This window comes from Thermobia domestica, chromosome 10, assembly GCF_964235325.1.
Source record: "Thermobia domestica chromosome 10, izTheDome1.hap1.1, whole genome shotgun sequence".
NCBI classification, from domain to species: domain Eukaryota; kingdom Metazoa; phylum Arthropoda; class Insecta; order Zygentoma; family Lepismatidae; genus Thermobia; species Thermobia domestica.
Window position 1 is genome coordinate 180,687,424 of NC_137463.1, and position 19,392 is coordinate 180,706,815.

Consider the following 19,392-nt stretch of genomic DNA (forward strand, 5'->3'; position numbering starts at 1 on the left):
ATTATATCGCAATTTTAGGAGACCACTTGCATCCTATGGTCCGGATGTTGTTCCCGGACAATGACGCCATCTTCCAGGATGATAATACACCCATTCACACAGCTGGCGTTGTTACAGCGTGGTTTGAGGAACATGGGGATGAAGTTCAACACCTCCCCTGGCCCGCCCAATCCCCAGATCTCAACATAATTGAACATCTGTGGTCCGTCTTGGAAACACGACTCCGGTGACGATTTCCACCTCCATCCTCTCTCACAGAACTGGCCGATGCCCTGCACGAGAAATGGTGTAAAATTCCACTTGCTATCATTCACGATCTCTATGCCTCCATCCCACGTCGCATCAAGGCTGTTCTGAAGGCGAAAGGTGGCCCGACACCATATTAATCTGGTAAGTTTCAATTTCGTTCAGGTGTTTCCATTTTTCTGATCATCATCTGTATATTGCTGCAGAAAACTTAACAGTGGTGTTATATCGTGCTATTGAGACCATTTGATTGGTATATTTCACAATTCTTGAAGAAAGTAAGACCAACAACTACTGTTGTTTTGAATGCAGAACATACCGTTATTACATAATATCAGAAGGTGGTTTCCGGCGTGTCGGACTACTTTAGCGTGGTTGCATTCATGAAGAAGTGTAGTGTTAGTAAGTGGTAGCTTTTTCAAATAACTAGAAACAAATCGTAGCCATTATTTATGTTGTGACGTAAGTCAGATTACTAGAATATTAAAATTGGATCAGATGCAGGCGAAAGTGGCCATGGCTTTTAATGTGGATAAAAATGCAGTATGCAGGCTATAGCATTGATTGGAATATGGCTCTCATACTAGTAGGTGTTATGAAGGAGACTATCCTAGTGTTGCCTCAAAAGCAGAGGACTGTAGCCGACAGCAGTCGTGCTCTCAATTGACAAATGATCTTTGACGTGTTACAGAGACACACGTAACCTGTGAAACCGTTCGCCGACTTCTGAACAAAGTGAAACTATATCAGAAAACCGATAGTATGGATGCATATGACATTGCAACACAAACATGAACTTTCCATAGTGTAAGGAGCTTCTTTGTGGCTATATAGTTATCGTACCTGCCTTGGGCGCAGGAGACCCGGGTTCGATTCCTGGTGAGAAACTATATGGTTTGATTTTCACAGGTTTAGTTCAACGTCTCGTATACACTTGATACGGAAAGAAACATTGAACTCCAAAAAACAATACCTATCGTAGAAGCCAACTTGAACAAGGATTGAAACATAAATCCCATACATAGAATCTCTTTTATGTACTACTTCCGACTACTATTCCAGACGTAGATCCCAGTTTTGTGATAATGCATTAGTTTATCAAATCACATAAACGCAAAATAGAATACGAATGGCTTGTCTCTTACATCAGTTTTTCTATTTATAGGTCTTCTTGGACAGCAACATATTAATTCAGATGAGATCAGCACTACTGAAAATTTAGCGCTCATAACCATCATCAATGCTGATGGCATTTATTTAGCCGTCTATTCTGCTCTTTTATTGAACCTGAAGCTCATCAAACAGGGATACTATCAAGATGAAAGAAAATGCATTCCAGTTACAGAGGTATGTGGTCGAATTTAAAGACAAATATAGTTTTAAGTGTTAATGTACCTAGGTACAATTGAGTTTGAAAAATGGTTTTGCCTCAGCAGAGAAAATGAATGCACATAAATGTCCAAATTAGGCTACGTAAGGTTGTAATGGAGATAAAAGTTGAAATAGTTCGTGTTTTATTTAAATCCATTGTGCTTACCTTTCGAATAAGTGTAAGGTGTAACCATTAGAAAATTACTCAAACAAAATAGCGTTAACGGAGTAGGTATAAATAGAGTATTAATGGAAATGAAACACAAAAAAACACCCGAAAGTAACACAGTTTAGAGTAACAAAATATGGCTTATGACAAACGTATTATCAGAACTATATACATATATATTACTTAAAATAAGGCCTAAGTTACCTGAAAAAATGAGAAAATTACATAACGCAAGCGAGCTGTGCGAGAGACATATGTGAAAGGAGACAAATCAGTACTAGCGCAACATGTATTAAGTTCGAGTCTTTTTAAGAATCTTTTCAACACTTCGGTAATGGAAGATAGTTAAATAAATAAACCATGAATTTCCATATTGTAGTTTTACAGGAAGTCTTTAGAAAAAAAAATAAATACATGGCAAACAGTGAACAAAAAAGTACGATATAAATTAAGCAATATTTGCGATACCATATTCGTGAGTAACTTGAAGTTCCGTAAAATATTTCTTACATTTGTTTAGTTTTAACAGCTTCTTATAACATCTTTGATTTGTGTCAGTTAGTACTGATTGAAATATTCCAATTATTGTCAACAGTTCCGACGACGAAAAAGTTATAGTTTATCGAAGCAGAAGCGTAACGAATTTAAGATCATGTGAAACACGGATGATATGCTAGCAAACTTCTATTATTAACTATCTGAATTTTTAACAGTTAATTTGACGAATACATGCCTAAAATTTTCACCAAATTCGGTGAACGGTTTTTCGTAAGTATCATTCAACAAATTGAGATCTTTTGTAAAACTTGTTGTATCTGTATAATGTAAAACCAAAATCATCGCTTGAAATGTTCATATAACTTCTAAGTGATCCTTTGTCATGTCAGTTGTTACCCAGTACATATTTTCTCTGAACTCATTCTTTTCCTCTTAAACCGAAAACTTCTCAAAGACCTAATGTAAATATTGTGTTAACCATAGTGAGATGAGGTAGTAAAAGCTTAAGTAGATAACAGAACAAAATGTAGGAAGTGGTGATGGAAGCACTGTTAGTTGTTAAAGGATATGCACATTGAAAGAGATAGAGGGAATAAGATGGTAAAGTAACGTAATGGGCTTTTAGCAATATGGAAAACTTTGGGTCAGACTTTTACATTAAATAGATTTCTTTTCTTGTAGGAGGAATTTATTGAAGATGTCCATGGTAGTGGTGTTCTCGTTTATCTATCGGCTGCTTGGTTAGCAGAACTTTATCAGCAGGTTCTTAGTTGTAGTTTCCTCGAAAAAGCTGGATATAATCCATCCTCTTCTAACAATCATGCTCTTATTAACCTACTAACAGGTAATAACATTGTTGGTTAGTGCACGTATATATAACCTTTTAAATATTTAGATAGTGATGCATGAATGTATACTGTAAAGTACGTCAAACGTGCTCTTGTTTGCTTTCCTCTTTGATGCATTTGTAACGTCTTAAAAGCAGTTACTTTATTTATTTATTTTTCATGCTTTTCGCATGTTATACTGTTCGCTTTGTTGTAAATTTTATCCAAACTATATTTGTATGGAGAGAAAAAAATGAAAATATCACTTTAAAGATTTTCTGGCCACGTATAATAGAGACAGAATTATCTCTTGTATGGAATCGAAACCAGGATGAAACTACCTGAATCTGGCAGCTTCCTAAATCAGAACGATACATTATACTTTGTTTACATGCTAATTCAAAGAAATTACCGGCATTTAAAATTTAGTCTTGATTTTGTGGAATCTACTGATATGTAAGCCTTAATATTCCGTTGATAGGGAAAATATATAGGTTTTTGAGATATAGGTACGTGTATCAGATTTTAATTTACGTCCTAAGACCCTAGTTAATAATATTGGTCCGCACTAGAATCGAACCAGGAATTTTCTTAATGCGAGGTAATACGTAACCAGTTGCGTCTTACGGACAGTAAAATAATTGTAAAAGTTGACTGAATGATAAACAGAAATTCATAAAGACCAGATTAAGAATAAATATTGTAAAGATAATTAACGAATGCACCAAATCCTCTTGTGCTTGGCATTTATTTCCGGTCCGAGAACCAGTTATGATATCTGCATTGCATATTGTTTTTCAATAGTGTTTTAATGCACAAAAACACGTAATGCGGTACAAAACCACCCTTGGATTACCTATGATACGGGGAAAGGGGAGGTTACGATGGTTCAGTGGTAGAGCGCTTACCTCTGGTGCGTGGGGTACCTTGGTTCGATCCCCCGCCAAGTAAGTTTGTGGTAGACAACATCGTGTCCGTAGGTTTTCTCAGGGTACTCCTGTTTTCTCCAACTTCTCATTCCACCAATTCTTCAATCATCATTTGCTTGCCTTAATCATCGTCTCCATTAGCCTAAAGGGCATAATCGTGGGAGTTTAAAGGCAAAAGATTTTATTTTCTTTCATTTTTGTTACCTATGATAAGATATTAGTAATAGTGGTAATTTAAAGTAAGCATTAAACTTGAATCTTCTTTCGATACGAAATCAAGTCTGAAGTTTGATTTTACAGTCTATTATTATATTCACCATCTTCTTTTGTTAATTGTTAGTTTTCTTTTCTTTTCTTAATTTTGAAGATTGAAATTATTGTTGCTTAATTATCGTTTACTTTTAAATTTCATTTCTTGTTTGTACTGTTTAGTTATGTTCTGTTTTTTTCTCTGTAGATTTGCAGCATGGCATCAGATGGTGTATAGGTAATATTATTTGTCTTGGAATTTGTTTAGAAATGCATGAAAGCTACATGGGTAGTAAGTAGATAACTTATCAATTTAGAGTATTGCTGATGGGCTGTAGAAGTTAGAAGCTTATTAATTTTATTTGTTTTTCAGAGTGCAATAAGAAGTTACATTTCATAATTCAAATACAAATATGTTAAGCTAAATTTTGTACGGTGAAAACATAGAGAACAACAACTTGCTGGTATCTTAAAGCGCCCGAACCCAAAGTTATCGCCGCCTTCGGCGGCTTGCATTATTAACTGTCAATTCTCTCTTCAACAAATGCAAAGCCACAAATTCCACAGTCAAAATATGCACTAAATTTTAACTTCATTGTAACTAAATGAAGAATGAATAATATTGATTTATTGTTGTTAACTCACTCTGCTATTTAAATGAGAATATGAAATTACAATAATTGTAACAATTACGAAACCTAATAAGTAAGCTTTCGTTTGCTATCAGTTTACAGTAGCAACACTAGTTAATATGATAGAACCCCGCTCTGAACGACCTTTGTACTGCTTTGTAAGTAGTTATTACCTATGTAGATATGTAGTTATTAAATTTCTAAATTATGTTATACATAAATATCGAGAAAGGTTCCATCTCATCCGTTAATCCTCACGGTTCAATCCAGAAATGGTAAAGAGTAACCACGTCCGATTTCAGCGTTGATCACCGTAGAACAAAAAGGCAATATATAGCGACAAGCGGTTTTCTAAGGTCGATTCAACATCTCAAGGAAAGATTCCATCTTCATCTTTCTCTCTTTCACACCAGAAGTGGTAGAAAATTAACTATGTCCAGTTTCAAGATAGTGACAAGCAATACGGTAAGAGATAGTGACAAGCAATTGTCTGGAATTCATTCAGTGTTTCAACAATAGGTTCTATTTTCTTCTTTAACCCTATATTAGGACCGTAAGTGATAGAAATTCGCTTCTATTTCGGTTTCAACGTTGATCGCCATAGAACAAAAATTCTCCGTTAACTTTTATTGAAACGTGAAGTGATAGGAATTAACAATTTCCTATTTCAGCGTTGATCGCTACAAAGTAAATCCAAAAAGAGAAAGCGAAAAGTAGTCTTTTGAAATCGATCCATTGTCCAAAAAATAAGTTCGATAGTAGTATAAATCAACCATTTCTGGCTTTAACGCTGATCACCACAAAATAAAAGCAGTAGGAAATAATGACGGGCAGTTTTTTTTTCTTTTTTTTAAATCGATTCAGTGTCGCAAGAAAAGACACCATCTTCACCTAACTCTTTTAAAAACTGAAAGTGGTAGAAATTTTGTACTACTTCCGTTTCAATATTGATTTCCATGGGCCAGAATATTGATATCCATAAGTGATGGCGACAAGCGAGTTTGGGAGCTCCAACAATAAATTTCATTTCTTCCGTTAATTCTTTATTAAACCAGAAGTGGTAGAATTAATGATTTCCGGTTTCAGTTGTCATATTTGATTGCCATAGAACAAAAATGATAATAAATAGTGACAAAAAGTTTTTGGAATATGATTGGATAAAAAAAAATACTATCTTCATCTACTTCTCTCTATTCTCTCTATTGAAACAGAAAGTGGTAGAAATTTTCTATTACTTCCGGTTTCAGTCTTGATCTCCGTAGAACAAGAACTGTAAAAAACAAAGGGACAAGTGGCTTTTTTTTTTTTTTTTTTTTTTTTTTTTTTTTTTTTTTTTTTTTTTTTAAGGAAAATAAATGCAGTGTCCCAGCAGTAAGTTCGTCTCCTCCGTTTACCTTTGTTCAAACTGGAAGTATTAGAAATTAACTATTTCCGGATTCAACGCTAATCCCTAGAGATCGAAAACGGATAGGAAGAAGCACTCGATTCAATGTCTTAAGAATAGGTTCTATCTCTTTCATTAATGCTATTCAAAGTGGAAGTGGTAGAAGTCAAGCGTTTTCGATTTCAAAGTTGCCATAGAACAAAAAGGGCAATAAATAGCGATTTTTAAAAATTGATTCAACGTCTAAAGAAAACGCTCTTTTTTTTTTTTTTTTTTTTTTATCTCCCTGTTAAAATCGAAGTTGTATAAATTTACTGCTACTTCCAGTTTTAATATTCATATCCTAAAACGATAAGAGAGATAGCGAGTTTTTTTTTTCTTTTTTTTTTTTTAGTTGGAATGAACGTCTCAACAGCAACTTTCGTCTCGACCTTCCGCACTCTGTGCAAACCAGTAGTTTACCATAGTGGAAAACTAATATACGAAGTGTATCCAAAAGTATCCGACCTTATTTTTCCCCCCGTAAACTAATGAAGCGCTGGAGATTTTCTTCAGTGTAGATGTAGAGGGAACACTCATGCGCAGTCGTGAATTTTTTTTCCCGCCCGCAGAAAGTGTCAGTTGCTGGTAGTCGGCCAACGAGTGAAGACGTGTAGTGAGCGGTCGTCGGATTTCAGTTTTTTGTAAAATGACAGAAAAACTTGAGCAGCAATATTGCATCAACTTTTGCCAAAAGCTTGGCTATACCCAAGCGGAAACCATTCAATTGTATTGGTATATTCAATTTTGAACGAGAATATGGGCATAAGGAGAGTGTCCGCGAAATTTGATTCAAGTTTTCATCTTCAAACACAATATTCCTGTGTATCGTCAGGCTCCCTCATACGACATGGCTCCGTGTGACTTTTGGTTATTTCACAAGCTGAAAATGTCACTAAAAGGGACTTGATTTGAGTCAAGAGAAAACATCATGCGGAATGCAACGTCACGATTGCTAACCATTCGAGGTGATTGAGTTGAGCTGATTTTTAGTTTAGCCTCCCGTTCAGCAGCGAGGCTATATGAGACGTGGACCTACTGATTAACGTGGAATCCGAACCACATGAGCTCCCGCCGGGAATTGAACCCGGGCCTCCCACGCACTAACCATTCGAAAACCTACGTTCCAGAAGTATTTCTAGCAATGGCAGGAGCACTGGGAGAAGTGTGTACATTATCAAGGAGACTACTTTGAAGGGGATTAGTGTTGCGGATTTCCAAATCAGTAAATTTATTTTTGCCAATTAAAGGTTCGATACTTTTTGAACACACCTCTTTGAACACACGGAAAGCAGTTTTTTATATAATGTATTCAGTGCCGCGAAAATAGGGCCATTTTTGACTTTATTCCTCTATTGGAACCAAAAGTGGTAGAAATCAACTACTATTTCCGGTTCTAATGTTGACTCCCATAGATAAACGGTAATAGGACACGACAAACAATTGTTGGTATGTATTCCGAATCCCAAGAATAAAAGTTCGTCTCAGCTCTATTCTTCTATTAAAGCCAGAAGTCGTAAGAGCTAGTACAACTTCCGGTGTCAATATTAATTCTTACACAGTAATAATCGTAAAGAAATAGCGAGAAACTGTTTTTAATATAGTCAGTATTCGATGAACAAGTTACATCTCTCACATCCCTCTATTGCTGCTGAAAGTTTTAATCTAGTACTTCCGGTTTCAGTATTGAATTCACATAGTTTGGAAATATATTGTAGTTTCTCAGTGTACAATGAAAATCACTATTGTGCTGCCAAAATGTCTTGAGCCGTGGCAAAAATGCGAACTAAAGCTAGCACCCTCACACACCCTCGTGTTGAGCCAATAAGGGTTCAGCTGGTGCTAAGCGAGAGAAAGTGAGTGGAGTTCCTTCAGCCGATAGCAGCACTTGCAACGGAAGACTAGGGATCAAGTCAATGTAGTATATATATAGTATACCTATGTAATTACGTAGATGGCGGGAATCTGCTTCTACTTGTGGCGCCGTTGCGGCAAGATTGGAACTACGTGCATAATCGGCGGCGGTTTTAGAGGTGCTTATTCGATTGATTCCCTAATAGATTCGAATGGGGTTCTGAAATTCATATTGGATTTTTATTCAGTTAAACAAAACAAGAAAGTAGTACGGCTCTATTTTATATTTGTTCAACTTTAGTGCTTTGTTCAGATTTTTGTTTATCAGAATCGGATATGACAAGAAGGTGCAGTCAAGGTACCGTGTTTCTGATTATGCACAATCTGATAATTAAATAAAGAAGAAAAATCTGGAGATATTATTGCACGAAAGGTGCTTCTGCTGGCAAGATCATAGTTCGAAACTGGTTTGAACTCTTAAAACTAGAAAATATCAAGGGGTTTACATAAAACTGTTCCTTTCCTTTTTTCTTTCTTCTTTTTTCTTATGGCAGTAAAAACGAACATATTTATACACGTATCATGAAATAGATAAATTGAATGTCAAAAGATAGTTTCAAAGTTGTTTGTATTCAAAATGCCGTAGAGGTATACTTGATAGTACCATTGTATTAAGTATGCCATAGGAGTATAATTGGTAGTACCATCCTTGCCTCATACAGAATAGTCTCAGGATTCTGACTTAATAGCAGGAGTAGTTTCCTAATTTTTCTTTTGTACCCAGTACATGTCACTGTAATATCATATCAGAAATAGGAGAACGGGCTCTTTTTCTATTTCTGTGTAAAATTCAGAGTGTGATATCTTGAATATACTTCCAATGTAGCTATTACTTGCATTACTTAAACTGTTCAAGTCTAATGTGAAATTATACTCAGGAATAAAGGTTTGTTTTTCAGAATACGAATATAAAGTAGTTCGTCAGTGAGATGAATGTCTTTCTTGAAGATAACAACAAGATAACTTTATCAATGTAATTACTACAAATGTTAGTTAATCTTACCGATTTCCTGGTCTCAGTACTCAAAGACCTTGGAAACTGTTTTTGAAAAGTATCAGACAGTTTAAATTTTCGCAGTATTATTTCATAGAAGTTATGTTCTAAGAAAAACATCATTTCAAAATGATGCACATAATTAACAAAAAATTAGGCTACTTACCAATGAATCCTCCCTTGGAAAGTTTAAACACTTCTTTGACGTTTCGGAACTCAGCTGGTTCGTTCCTCAGTGGCAAGGTGAAAAGAATTAAAACGGAAAGGAGATAAAAGGAGTAAAACAAGGAATACATACTACTAAATAAAAGTAACGTACAAAATGGATCCTGAAATGAGCAGAGCAGATTGAAAAAGGAATGAACTGAATCAAAGAGAACGCGGTGTTTATGTTACGTCACTGTTGCCAGATTCAAAGTATGCGTAAAAGGTAGGTATCCATCTTCGATCAATGTTGCCAGTATCAAGGTTCAATGCATGTTTGTATTTATGAATAAAGAACGATTCTTTAATTTTCCGTTGTTTTTGTTGAACCTATTACCTTAACCTGTTTTATATTGTGTGAATGTTGTTTTAAATGAAGCGTCAAACCCGACATGCCTCCTTCTTAGGATTTTTTTGATTGTCTAACATGTTCCTTAACACGCGTGTTAATATTGCGTTTCGTTTGGCCAATAAAGTCAGGTATTTACCGCGTCCAATGCGAATGTGACTCCTCATATATTGGCCAAACAAAACGCAATATTAACACGCGTGTTAAGGAACATATTAGACAATCAAAAAAGTCCCAAGAAGAAGGCATGTCGGATTTGGCGCTTCATTTAAAACAACATTCACACAATATAAAACAGGTTAAAGTGATAGGTTCAGCAAAAACAAACAAACAAACAAACAAAAAAACCGGGAAATTAAAGAATCGTTCTTTATTCATAAATACAAACTTGCATTCAACCTTGATACTGGCAACATTGATCGAACATGGGTACCTACCTTTTATGCATACTTTGAATCTGGCAACAGTGACGTAACATAGACACCACGTTTTCTTTGATTCAGTTCATTCCTTTTTCAATCTGCTCTGCTCATTTCAGGATCCATTTTGTACGTTACTTTTATTTAGTAGTATGTATTCCTTGTTTTACTCCTTTTATCTCCTTTCCGTTTTAATCCTTTTCACCTTGCCACTGAGGAAGGAACCAGCTGTGAGTTCCGAAACGTCAAAGAAGTGTTTAAACTTTCCAAGGGAGGATTCATTAGTAAGTAGCCAAATTTTGTTAATTTGGATTATTCTTCCATGCGCCATGTAATTATAATGATGCACATAATGTTTGTATATTGTTTGGGTACTTGCTTTATGCGAAGAAGAGCTCTTATCTATTACATATTTAATTTTATATATATATATATATATATATATATATATATATATATATATATATATATATATATATATATATATATATATATTACAGTAGCAATTTTTTTAGTGAAACACAGTTGGCATTGCATGCACTTCAATACATTCATGCTCGTATCTCACAGCTTACCTTCACATTTTACTGTAATATAATTAAAAAAAAATAAATAAGGTTTCTACTGGTCAGGGAAGTCAGGGAAAATGGTGCAGGTCAGGGAAAGTCTGGGAAAAGGACAGAAAGTCAGGGAAATTTTATAAAACATATTTTTTCTAACATTTATTGTACACCAATTTCAGTTTAGCCAACCATTAATGATCACAGTATGGAATGTTGCTCAGACTTTTATTGGTGGTAAGTGGAATGTACATATGAGCGGTTGATCATTATTTGTCTCTATAGAATAAATGTTCTTATATGTAAATATTCATCGTTATTTATTCCTTACTTATATGTCAACGTCATCCGACACCTGTCATGAAAGTCAGGGAATTTCCTGCCAAAGGTCAGAAAAGGTCAGGGAGAAGTCAGGGAAATAGATTTCTTCAGATCAGTAGGAACCCTGTATAATTAAAAATTACTGTATTGCATATCGGGAGGTTTCATAAGTAAACATCTCGAAGATAAGAGTTTGATTATAACAAGTATATACACAGTATATTATAACAAATATAAGTCACAAATATTGTGACTATATTGAATGAATTTGAGGAAAATAATTGTCAAAATAATAAAAACATCTCCTTGACAACTGTTTACATCACCATAGCAACATACAAACAGAAAGATACAGTGCTTACATTCTTTCTTTCTTCTTCTTCTATTTTATAGCAAAATGCTTGAGCACTGCTGTCCTGATTACGAGCTAAATATATAAAATACAACGTTATCGTTGTAAATTCTCTGAAACATTTCTTAGTTACGGATGACTTTTCATAGGAAGTAGTGTTGTATGTTTTTTTGCTTTATTCATTCGAATTAACAGATAGTATAATAATAATTTCAACCTTTAGTTTACAAAATAGCTTTTGGAAGTCACTTCAGATTAGACCGAGTTGAAAGTAACTATTTATATTTACTCAGACTCTGTTGCATTTAAAATGTCATTCCCGCATGCTTTGCTGCATATACGTGTTCTTAGTAGGTTTATTTATATTTGTATTTTTTTATTCTTTTAAACACGCTTGTACTTATTATTATACGTGGTTAATTGGAGGAGGGAGGGGGAAGAAAAATTGCATTTTATTCAGAAAAATATCTGCTTTAAGTGCGTTATCTGCAATTTTATTTCCGCACGAGAAGGCAGAAAATGCTAGTTGATTTTTTTCTTCACTAATGCTTATTTATGTTCGTTATTGTTAGTTGAGAGTAGGTATATGGGAGGAGATATGGTATAGATTAGCTGGGAATCTGAGACCAACCAAAATTGTCCCCAATTGGGCCTCGCTCCTCCTACAGCCAATCCTGAATATTAGCGTGTCTATCTTTGAGGTGAGGGAGAACGAGTTCGATTCCTAATGGTAGTTCATATAGCTCGAATTTGTATTTCATTCAACATCTTTGCTAGATCTTAAATTCCAAACACACAAACGAAAAAATTTGAAATAGTATATTTATATGATAGAGGTCTAACTATATCAGTTGGCTGCATATCTTGTGAATACGAGTAAATGAAGTGAGCTAACTTCAAGTTTTGATTGTATTTCAGATCTAGGTGGACTTGGTAGTAGTCAACAAGGGGGCCAGTTATTGTCGGATTATCAAAGATTGGAGCGAGCTACGTCTCATATCGATCTTAGCCCAGAAGTTGAAGCAGGTGAGAAGTAGAATTTTTCTCCCATTTATTTTTCATTTATTTATGTTTGTTAACTTTCTAGTAATCATTTTGTGTTACGATAATATATGAAGTGTTCATACTTTGTGCAAGAATAAGGGTGAAGTAGGAAATGATATTGCTGTTTTGTGAAGGTTTCATTTCACGATTTGGTAGGTGTAATGGAGGAAAACCATAGTAAGAATGGTTTGCGTCGTAATGTAAATCTAAGATCGTCAAGTACTACTCTATTATCCAGATGTTATACTCTGGTCCAGTATTGTACGAAAATGGTATTTCCGAGTTTTAACACCCACCGTGATCTCCATATCGTGAACAAGATGAAGAATAACCATTTGCCGTGTTAAGATTGTATTCAAAAATTCTAAAACGATATGAATTTTGTAGCTTGAACTTTTTCTTTAATAAAATTGTGCGTACGCTACTGTTCTGGCCTCTTCAATAATCTGTAGTAAATCTGCTACTAACATACCGGGATGTTAAAAGTTCGGGACCATAGACCACTTCTGTAAGTAATAATAATAATAATAATAATAATAATAATAATAATAATAATAATAATAATAATAATAATAATAATAATAATAATAATAATAATAATAATAATAATAATAATAATAATGAAGAAGAAGAAGAAGAAAGTTGTTGGAAATAGATGGTTTCCAGTGCCCTATGTTAAACGAGAACAGTGCTTCAGTTCAGTAGGCTGTTTGACGGAACGTAAGGGCACACACAAATGACACAGGACCTTAGACCCCTCGAATCTGTTTTCCAACAATGCTGTATCGTTGATATGGTGAGGGCTGAAAGGAACAGCCTGCTGAACTAGCAACATTGTCTTTCCATCTAACATAAGTCACCGTACCATTGGGCTCAAATGGCTGATGTAATTGGAAAAAATCCATTTTAGACTGAAAACCATATATTTCCAACATATTTTCTCTCGTTCAAGTTTTCCGCATCATTACTTATAACGAAGTTGGTGTATGGTCTCGGACTTTTGCCCAAACTGTGTAAGCTGAAAACTCAGTTGTGAAGAGTGTGTGTGATATTTTAATTTCTTAAAAATTCTTCCTTCCCCGATAAATCACCTTTATAAAGATACTTGTGTATCAGGTAGGGAGGATTGCATGCTCAATAAAATTTAGAGCTATGCTATCTAAATGATCTAAATGGAGTATCCAGACGAGTAATGCCTTGGGAGAAGATAGCATTTCTTTCAGTAGTCAAGTTTGCGAAAATCATAGTGATTGTTACGGCAACTTGGACATTAGTCGTAGACGTAGTCAAAGTGACTTTAACGGCTGGGATACTGCTGAGTTGAAGGGAACGGGAAACCAGCACTCTATTTTCCCTAGTTCACTGACAACAGGAAGCGAACTTCTGTACAATGGTCTTTCGCAGGTCAAAATGTAATTCCGAAGATAAAATACCACCTCCCCCTATTCGGATCTTCGGATGGAGAATGTCTTGTAAAGGACTATTAGAAAAATATATTGGCTGAGAAGGAACTGTATCTTGAGGAAGAGAGGGAAGGGCGAAGAAGACTACAGTTGATGGACTGTATTAAAACAGAAAACTCGAACGTGAAGATGATGTTCGCTGAAGACCGTTGCTCATGGGAAGCTTCTCACTTACGGCAAGGATTGCTAATAATGGCAGAATACCTATGATAAAGATGGAAACTCTTCCAGAACATCCTTTATTATTATGTTTTAGTAAGTCAGTGAACTCAAGGATAGTCTGTGAGAGAAGGTTTGTGTGTGTTTCACAAAATTCCTTAGACTATCCAATTTTCGCACACATGTGTAGTTGACTATCTTGGGTGAAACAGGAATTCCTCTTTTGCCGAAACGTTTCGCGAGAAACTGGTTAAAAGTAATCACTAAAGGGACAAAGATTAATAATTTCTGATGAAACATTTGTACGCATGTCGCAATGCGTAGTATCGTTCACTTGAAAAAGCGACTGTATCGAATCGATATTTATCCTGAAATTATCGAAATGTGGTCAAGGCTAGTCCTGATGGGGTCAGGTTTTTTTTCTTCGTTTCTGGGCAAAATTGTATTCTAACTAAATCCCTATTTAACATAAAACCGGGGAGTTTCTACACTTTGGATAATTTTTAGCTTTATGTAACTCAGACGTTACACGTGAGATACAAATACATATATGTACAGGGTGTTAATGAACTATACTTACAAATTGTAAGAAGTGGTTCCTCACATCAAAATAAGAGAAAAATTTCATATTGACCTATGGCGAAAAGTGCATAGTTTCAGAGCTATCCAAAATCGCGAGAAAGCTAAATTACAATAGGCACTATTTCCAGAAATTGTGGATGGTGGTCCTTATCAGCGTAAAGGAAGCCACGCATACACAATTCAAAAGTGCATATTTCATGAATTGTCAGTAGGTGTATAGGGTATTCGTTACAGCGTGTAATTCTCAGATATGCTCTCAGTAGAGTTTTCAGACATACCCTAATTTCAAGAAGGGTCCAAAGTAGGTAGGAGGTAAGCCTTGACAACAATGAACATCCAATGCTTCGGAGGGAAGTCGAAAGTGTTAGGAACCGGCAGCTCCATGGTGTTTTTTTTTATTTTTTTTTTTCGTTCGTTCGTGTGTGTGTGTGTGTGTTCGGAATAGCGTGTGAAGCAATGTATTTTGTCACGGTATATTTCATGTTTTCTTCACTTATAAGCGTGAAAGAAAACATCGCAGCATGCGTTGTCCCGAGTACGAGAAACCGTGCTGCTGATGATCTTCAACACTTCCAACATCGCGCCAAAGGATTATGTGTTCACTGCTATCAAGGCTTATCGTTTGCCTACTTTTGATCAATCATAAAGTCAGAGCATATCTCAAAATTCGGTTGATGTTATGTCTGGGAATTTCACCCTGCAGGAAATACTCTGTACACCCACTGAACATTAATGAAATATGCATTTTGGATTTGTATGCGTTACTTCCTTTATGCTGTTAAGGACCACCATCCACTGTCTCTCGAATTCGAAATAGAGCCTCTTGAAATTTGGCTTTTTCGCGATTTTGGACAGCCCTAGCTCTAAAACTATGCACTTTTCCCCACAGGTCCATATGAACTTTTTCTCTTATTTTGGTGTTAGTAATCACCTCTTACAGTTTGTCGGTATAGTTCATTAACACCCTGCATATATATCTATAATATAGTTTTTTTTTTTTTAACTGGGAGGAAATAAAAAAATAGTATTAGCATTAAAAGTACGTAATCGCAATTAATAAGAAATTAATAGGCGTGAAATTGTCACAAAATACAAGTTTGTGATGTTGTGTTAAGCCAGAAGACCGTTACCTCCGAAAAACTCATCTAGAGTATGAGTAAAGCTAACTATAAGTACGGTATTAGAAAAGCTCCAAGGGTTGTGAATTTTGTCATAAATGAAAACATCCCATTAATTCTTCTTAAGCCCAAGAACTCTTCTCTATTTATTACTAAAAATATCTTTCCATATTTCGATTGATTTTCTAGATCTTAAAAGAAGTATCAAACTTCGCATTTCTTCAATGGTAGATGATTACTAGATTCTAAATAACAATTCCAACAAGAATAAAAAATTCTTCGTTTTCTTCTCTAATTTCGCTAGAATTCTCTAATATACGTAGGGCTATGAATTAGCTACGTAGGCGTATATTTTCAAGCGTACACCTAACTCGTACTTAATTCTAAAGAGTTCTGAATTTACTCAGACTCTGGCCTGACACCAAATTTGTGACTGTTCTCGCTGGATGGTCACTACACAGGATTCTAGCTAAAATTTCCATTTAACTAGGAAAAAGCGTGGTTAGAATTGAGAAAGTAGCCTCCATTTAAGGCTTGAGATGCGCATTCGATTAGGATTAGGATTTAGATTTCTGGGTTTTCGGCATCTATGGCCATTTAGCCCGTCACGTATTAGAGATTACGTCCCTCGGCGAGCACACTATCCAGGGAAAGAGAAGGAAGAAAGGATTGGGGAAGGAAGAAAGCGGCCTGGGATCTATAAGTTAGATATCACCCCGCCATTTACCTGGTGTGAATAAGGCAAACCTAGGAAAACCTCATTCAGGATGGCTGGCCTGAAAAAGGTTTTTACACTTATTCAACCGAAGGCGAGAGCGTTATCGACTACGCTACGCGGGCCACGATGCACATTCGAGATCGGATGTAAAAGATCAGACAAATCTGTATTCATAAATCCTTATATTAACTTTTTTCGAAGGTCTGAGCCTAGCACTATTGGATCCCTGGATATATATTCCTAGTAGTTGCTGTCTTATTGGAAACAGTCTTACAAAAGCTTAAATGCGTGGCTAAGCGGTTACCGTACGCACCTTTGGCTGAGAGACCCAGGTTCGATTCCCGGCGGGAGTTCATGTGGTTCGGATTCCACGTTAATCAGTAGGTCCCGTCTTATATAGCCTGGCTGTTAAAAGGAACGTTAAACTCAAAATCAACTCAATTCAAAAGCTTAAATGCCTCCAAAGAAATACATACTTCATTCATTTTCCTTATTCGGAGTTGAAGGAAAATTCTCTAATATACTTAACTAAACTAAAATGCATATTAAAAAAAAAAAAAAAAAGTGCAAAATCGGCTTCACCTACTGATTGTCCTCAAAGTAGTAAAATTCCTCCTACATGATAATTCATACTCTTCGGAATCTTTCATTTGCTAAGCAGAACTACCTCATAGAGGACATAATAACTTAAACCAGCCTTACTCTTGGCCATTCCTCAGAAAAGACCATATACGACGCGAGACTACGCCAGCACGCTTAAATTGGTCGCAGCCCTCTCCTCCACACACACACACACACACTATGGTTGGCAGTGTGAAAATTGCGGGGACCCTCACTTCATTACTGCCTTCGGGTAACCGGGTGTATCGGGTTCTCGTATCTTTTGCAAGCTGCGGAAAGAGAAAAAAATCAGCTACAAATCTGACATTGCTATGAAAAGCTCAATAATTACGAGATATATTGATTAAAGTTCACGTGTGTAAAATCATGTATCCGGGGTACTAACGCGTTGAGAAAGTTATTATCGGGGAACGGAAGTACGTCATGCAACTTCTGCAAACAACACTATGCTATTGGGGAAACATGTAAACACACCAACATACATGTACCACATTGGGGTATAATGTGTAAGTACAGTTTTTTTCTCTGACATCTTGTGGGGAAACATACGATTCCATCATTTTTGTACATTGCAGTTAAAACGTACACATTGGGGAACTTCCGGTCTATCAATACGTCATGGCAACTGTTGCAAACTCACCGTATATTTCTGCTAAAATTTTGGCTATCAGTATTCCACGCTTACACTTACAGCCTCATTCTGTATTGGTGTGCAGCAACGCAACACAAAACTTGGGTTTTAGTTTGCGGTAGTCAGCATTGCAATTATTATTGGCTTTCGCTATTTTTGTGTTTGGTTGCGATATGCAAAGTTTGCAAAGGCTGATACGGAATGTCTATGATTCTTCGCTTATCTGTTACATATTGCGTTGTCAACCTATCAAGGAGAACAACTGCAAATATATATAAAAAGAAAATTTAAACATGAAATGCCTTATGCAAAGTTCTGACGCATGATTGGTTCCATACTAAAGAGTTCAAAGAACATATGTTTCCTTTAGTAGTCAGCCTTTAATATGACGCTAATCATACGTCAACATGACTCTATGGAACCCGAAGCGTTTATCATATTGCTTAAATATATCATTACCAAATATTGAAAGAAGGCCTCATTCCGTACTGGTTTGCTTAGACACAACGAAAAACTTGCTTTTTGGATAGTGATTATCGGCATACCACGTTGCCAACCTAAAATTTTGCCAAAACCTATACCGAATGAACAAGGGAGATTGCGTATCGCTATTGTATGCAGTTAAAACTAGTAGAGAAAAATTTAAAATTCGGACTCAAATCAACTTGTATCTGAGCCATACGAAATGAAATAACGTGCCAGACCGCACCAGTCATCTTAAGTATGAAATCAAGTTGCAGCACGGACCGACGATAGACAAAGTCGTTAAATAATATTGTGACCAGTACAGCCTGTAAGGAAAATGCATTGCTGTTACAAGTAGTTAATAATAATAATAATAATAATAATAATAATAATAATAATAATAATAATAATAATAATAATAATAATAAACCTTCGATTAAGATTTGGCACTAAAGGACAACATACATAGTCGATATCAATAATTCCTTAACCAAGGATCAACAACAAAGAACAAATTATTAAGGGTCTTGAATACCTCCACGATTTTTCTTCTTGAGTCCATTGATTTACATGAGAAGTGTTCTGTTTCCTTTGAATTAATTGAGTTTCCAACGGCTTTATTTTATAGATATTTTTCGTCAGGTCTGTTTATATTTACTAATAGCTGCTTAAAAATCGTTACAAAAATTTTAAACCCAAATTAATTACAAACTCTTGCCCGGCTAGCTTATGCATTCAGAAACACACATCTCGATCGTCTACTTGGTTTGGCATTGAATCCAACTTATCCACTCCCTTACCTCTCCTTGTCTAAATTGGGCACAGCGGCTCAGTGGTAGAGCGTTCAACTCTGGTGCGTGGGGTCCCTGGTTCGATCCCAGCTCGCACAAAGTGAGGCTTCGTAGTGGGCAAACACCATGTTCATGGGTTATCCCATTTCCTCCCACTATTCATTCCACGATTTCATTCATTTCTCATCATCATCGTATTCTTTAGCCTAGCCGTCATAACGTAGGACGTAAAGCTGGAAGATTTCATTTCATTTTCCTTGTCTAGGGTAGTGTATGACGTAATATACACTTTCCATTCAGACGGAACAAACAGGAACTAGGTTTTCAAGTTTCATAGCTCTAA

The 19,392-nt window shown here is 35.8% G+C and overlaps 1 protein-coding gene across 3 annotated transcripts in view; it reads left to right on the forward strand.

Annotated features, from left to right (window-relative positions):
* The window catches only part of LOC145662862 (brefeldin A-inhibited guanine nucleotide-exchange protein 3), a 266,740-nt gene that overhangs the window by 50,261 nt on the left and 197,087 nt on the right, over window positions 1-19,392 (forward strand). For 2 of the 3 annotated variants that reach the window (XM_081728801.1, XM_081728802.1), the window contains exons 14-17: window positions 1,412-1,593; window positions 2,966-3,128; window positions 4,498-4,527; window positions 12,376-12,483. In XM_081728801.1, the coding sequence (XP_081584927.1) occupies window positions 1,412-1,593; window positions 2,966-3,128; window positions 4,498-4,527; window positions 12,376-12,483 (483 nt within the window). The remainder of the gene's footprint in view (window positions 1-1,411; window positions 1,594-2,965; window positions 3,129-4,497; window positions 4,528-12,375; window positions 12,484-19,392) is intronic. The other variant, XM_081728803.1, reaches the window with a different exon arrangement.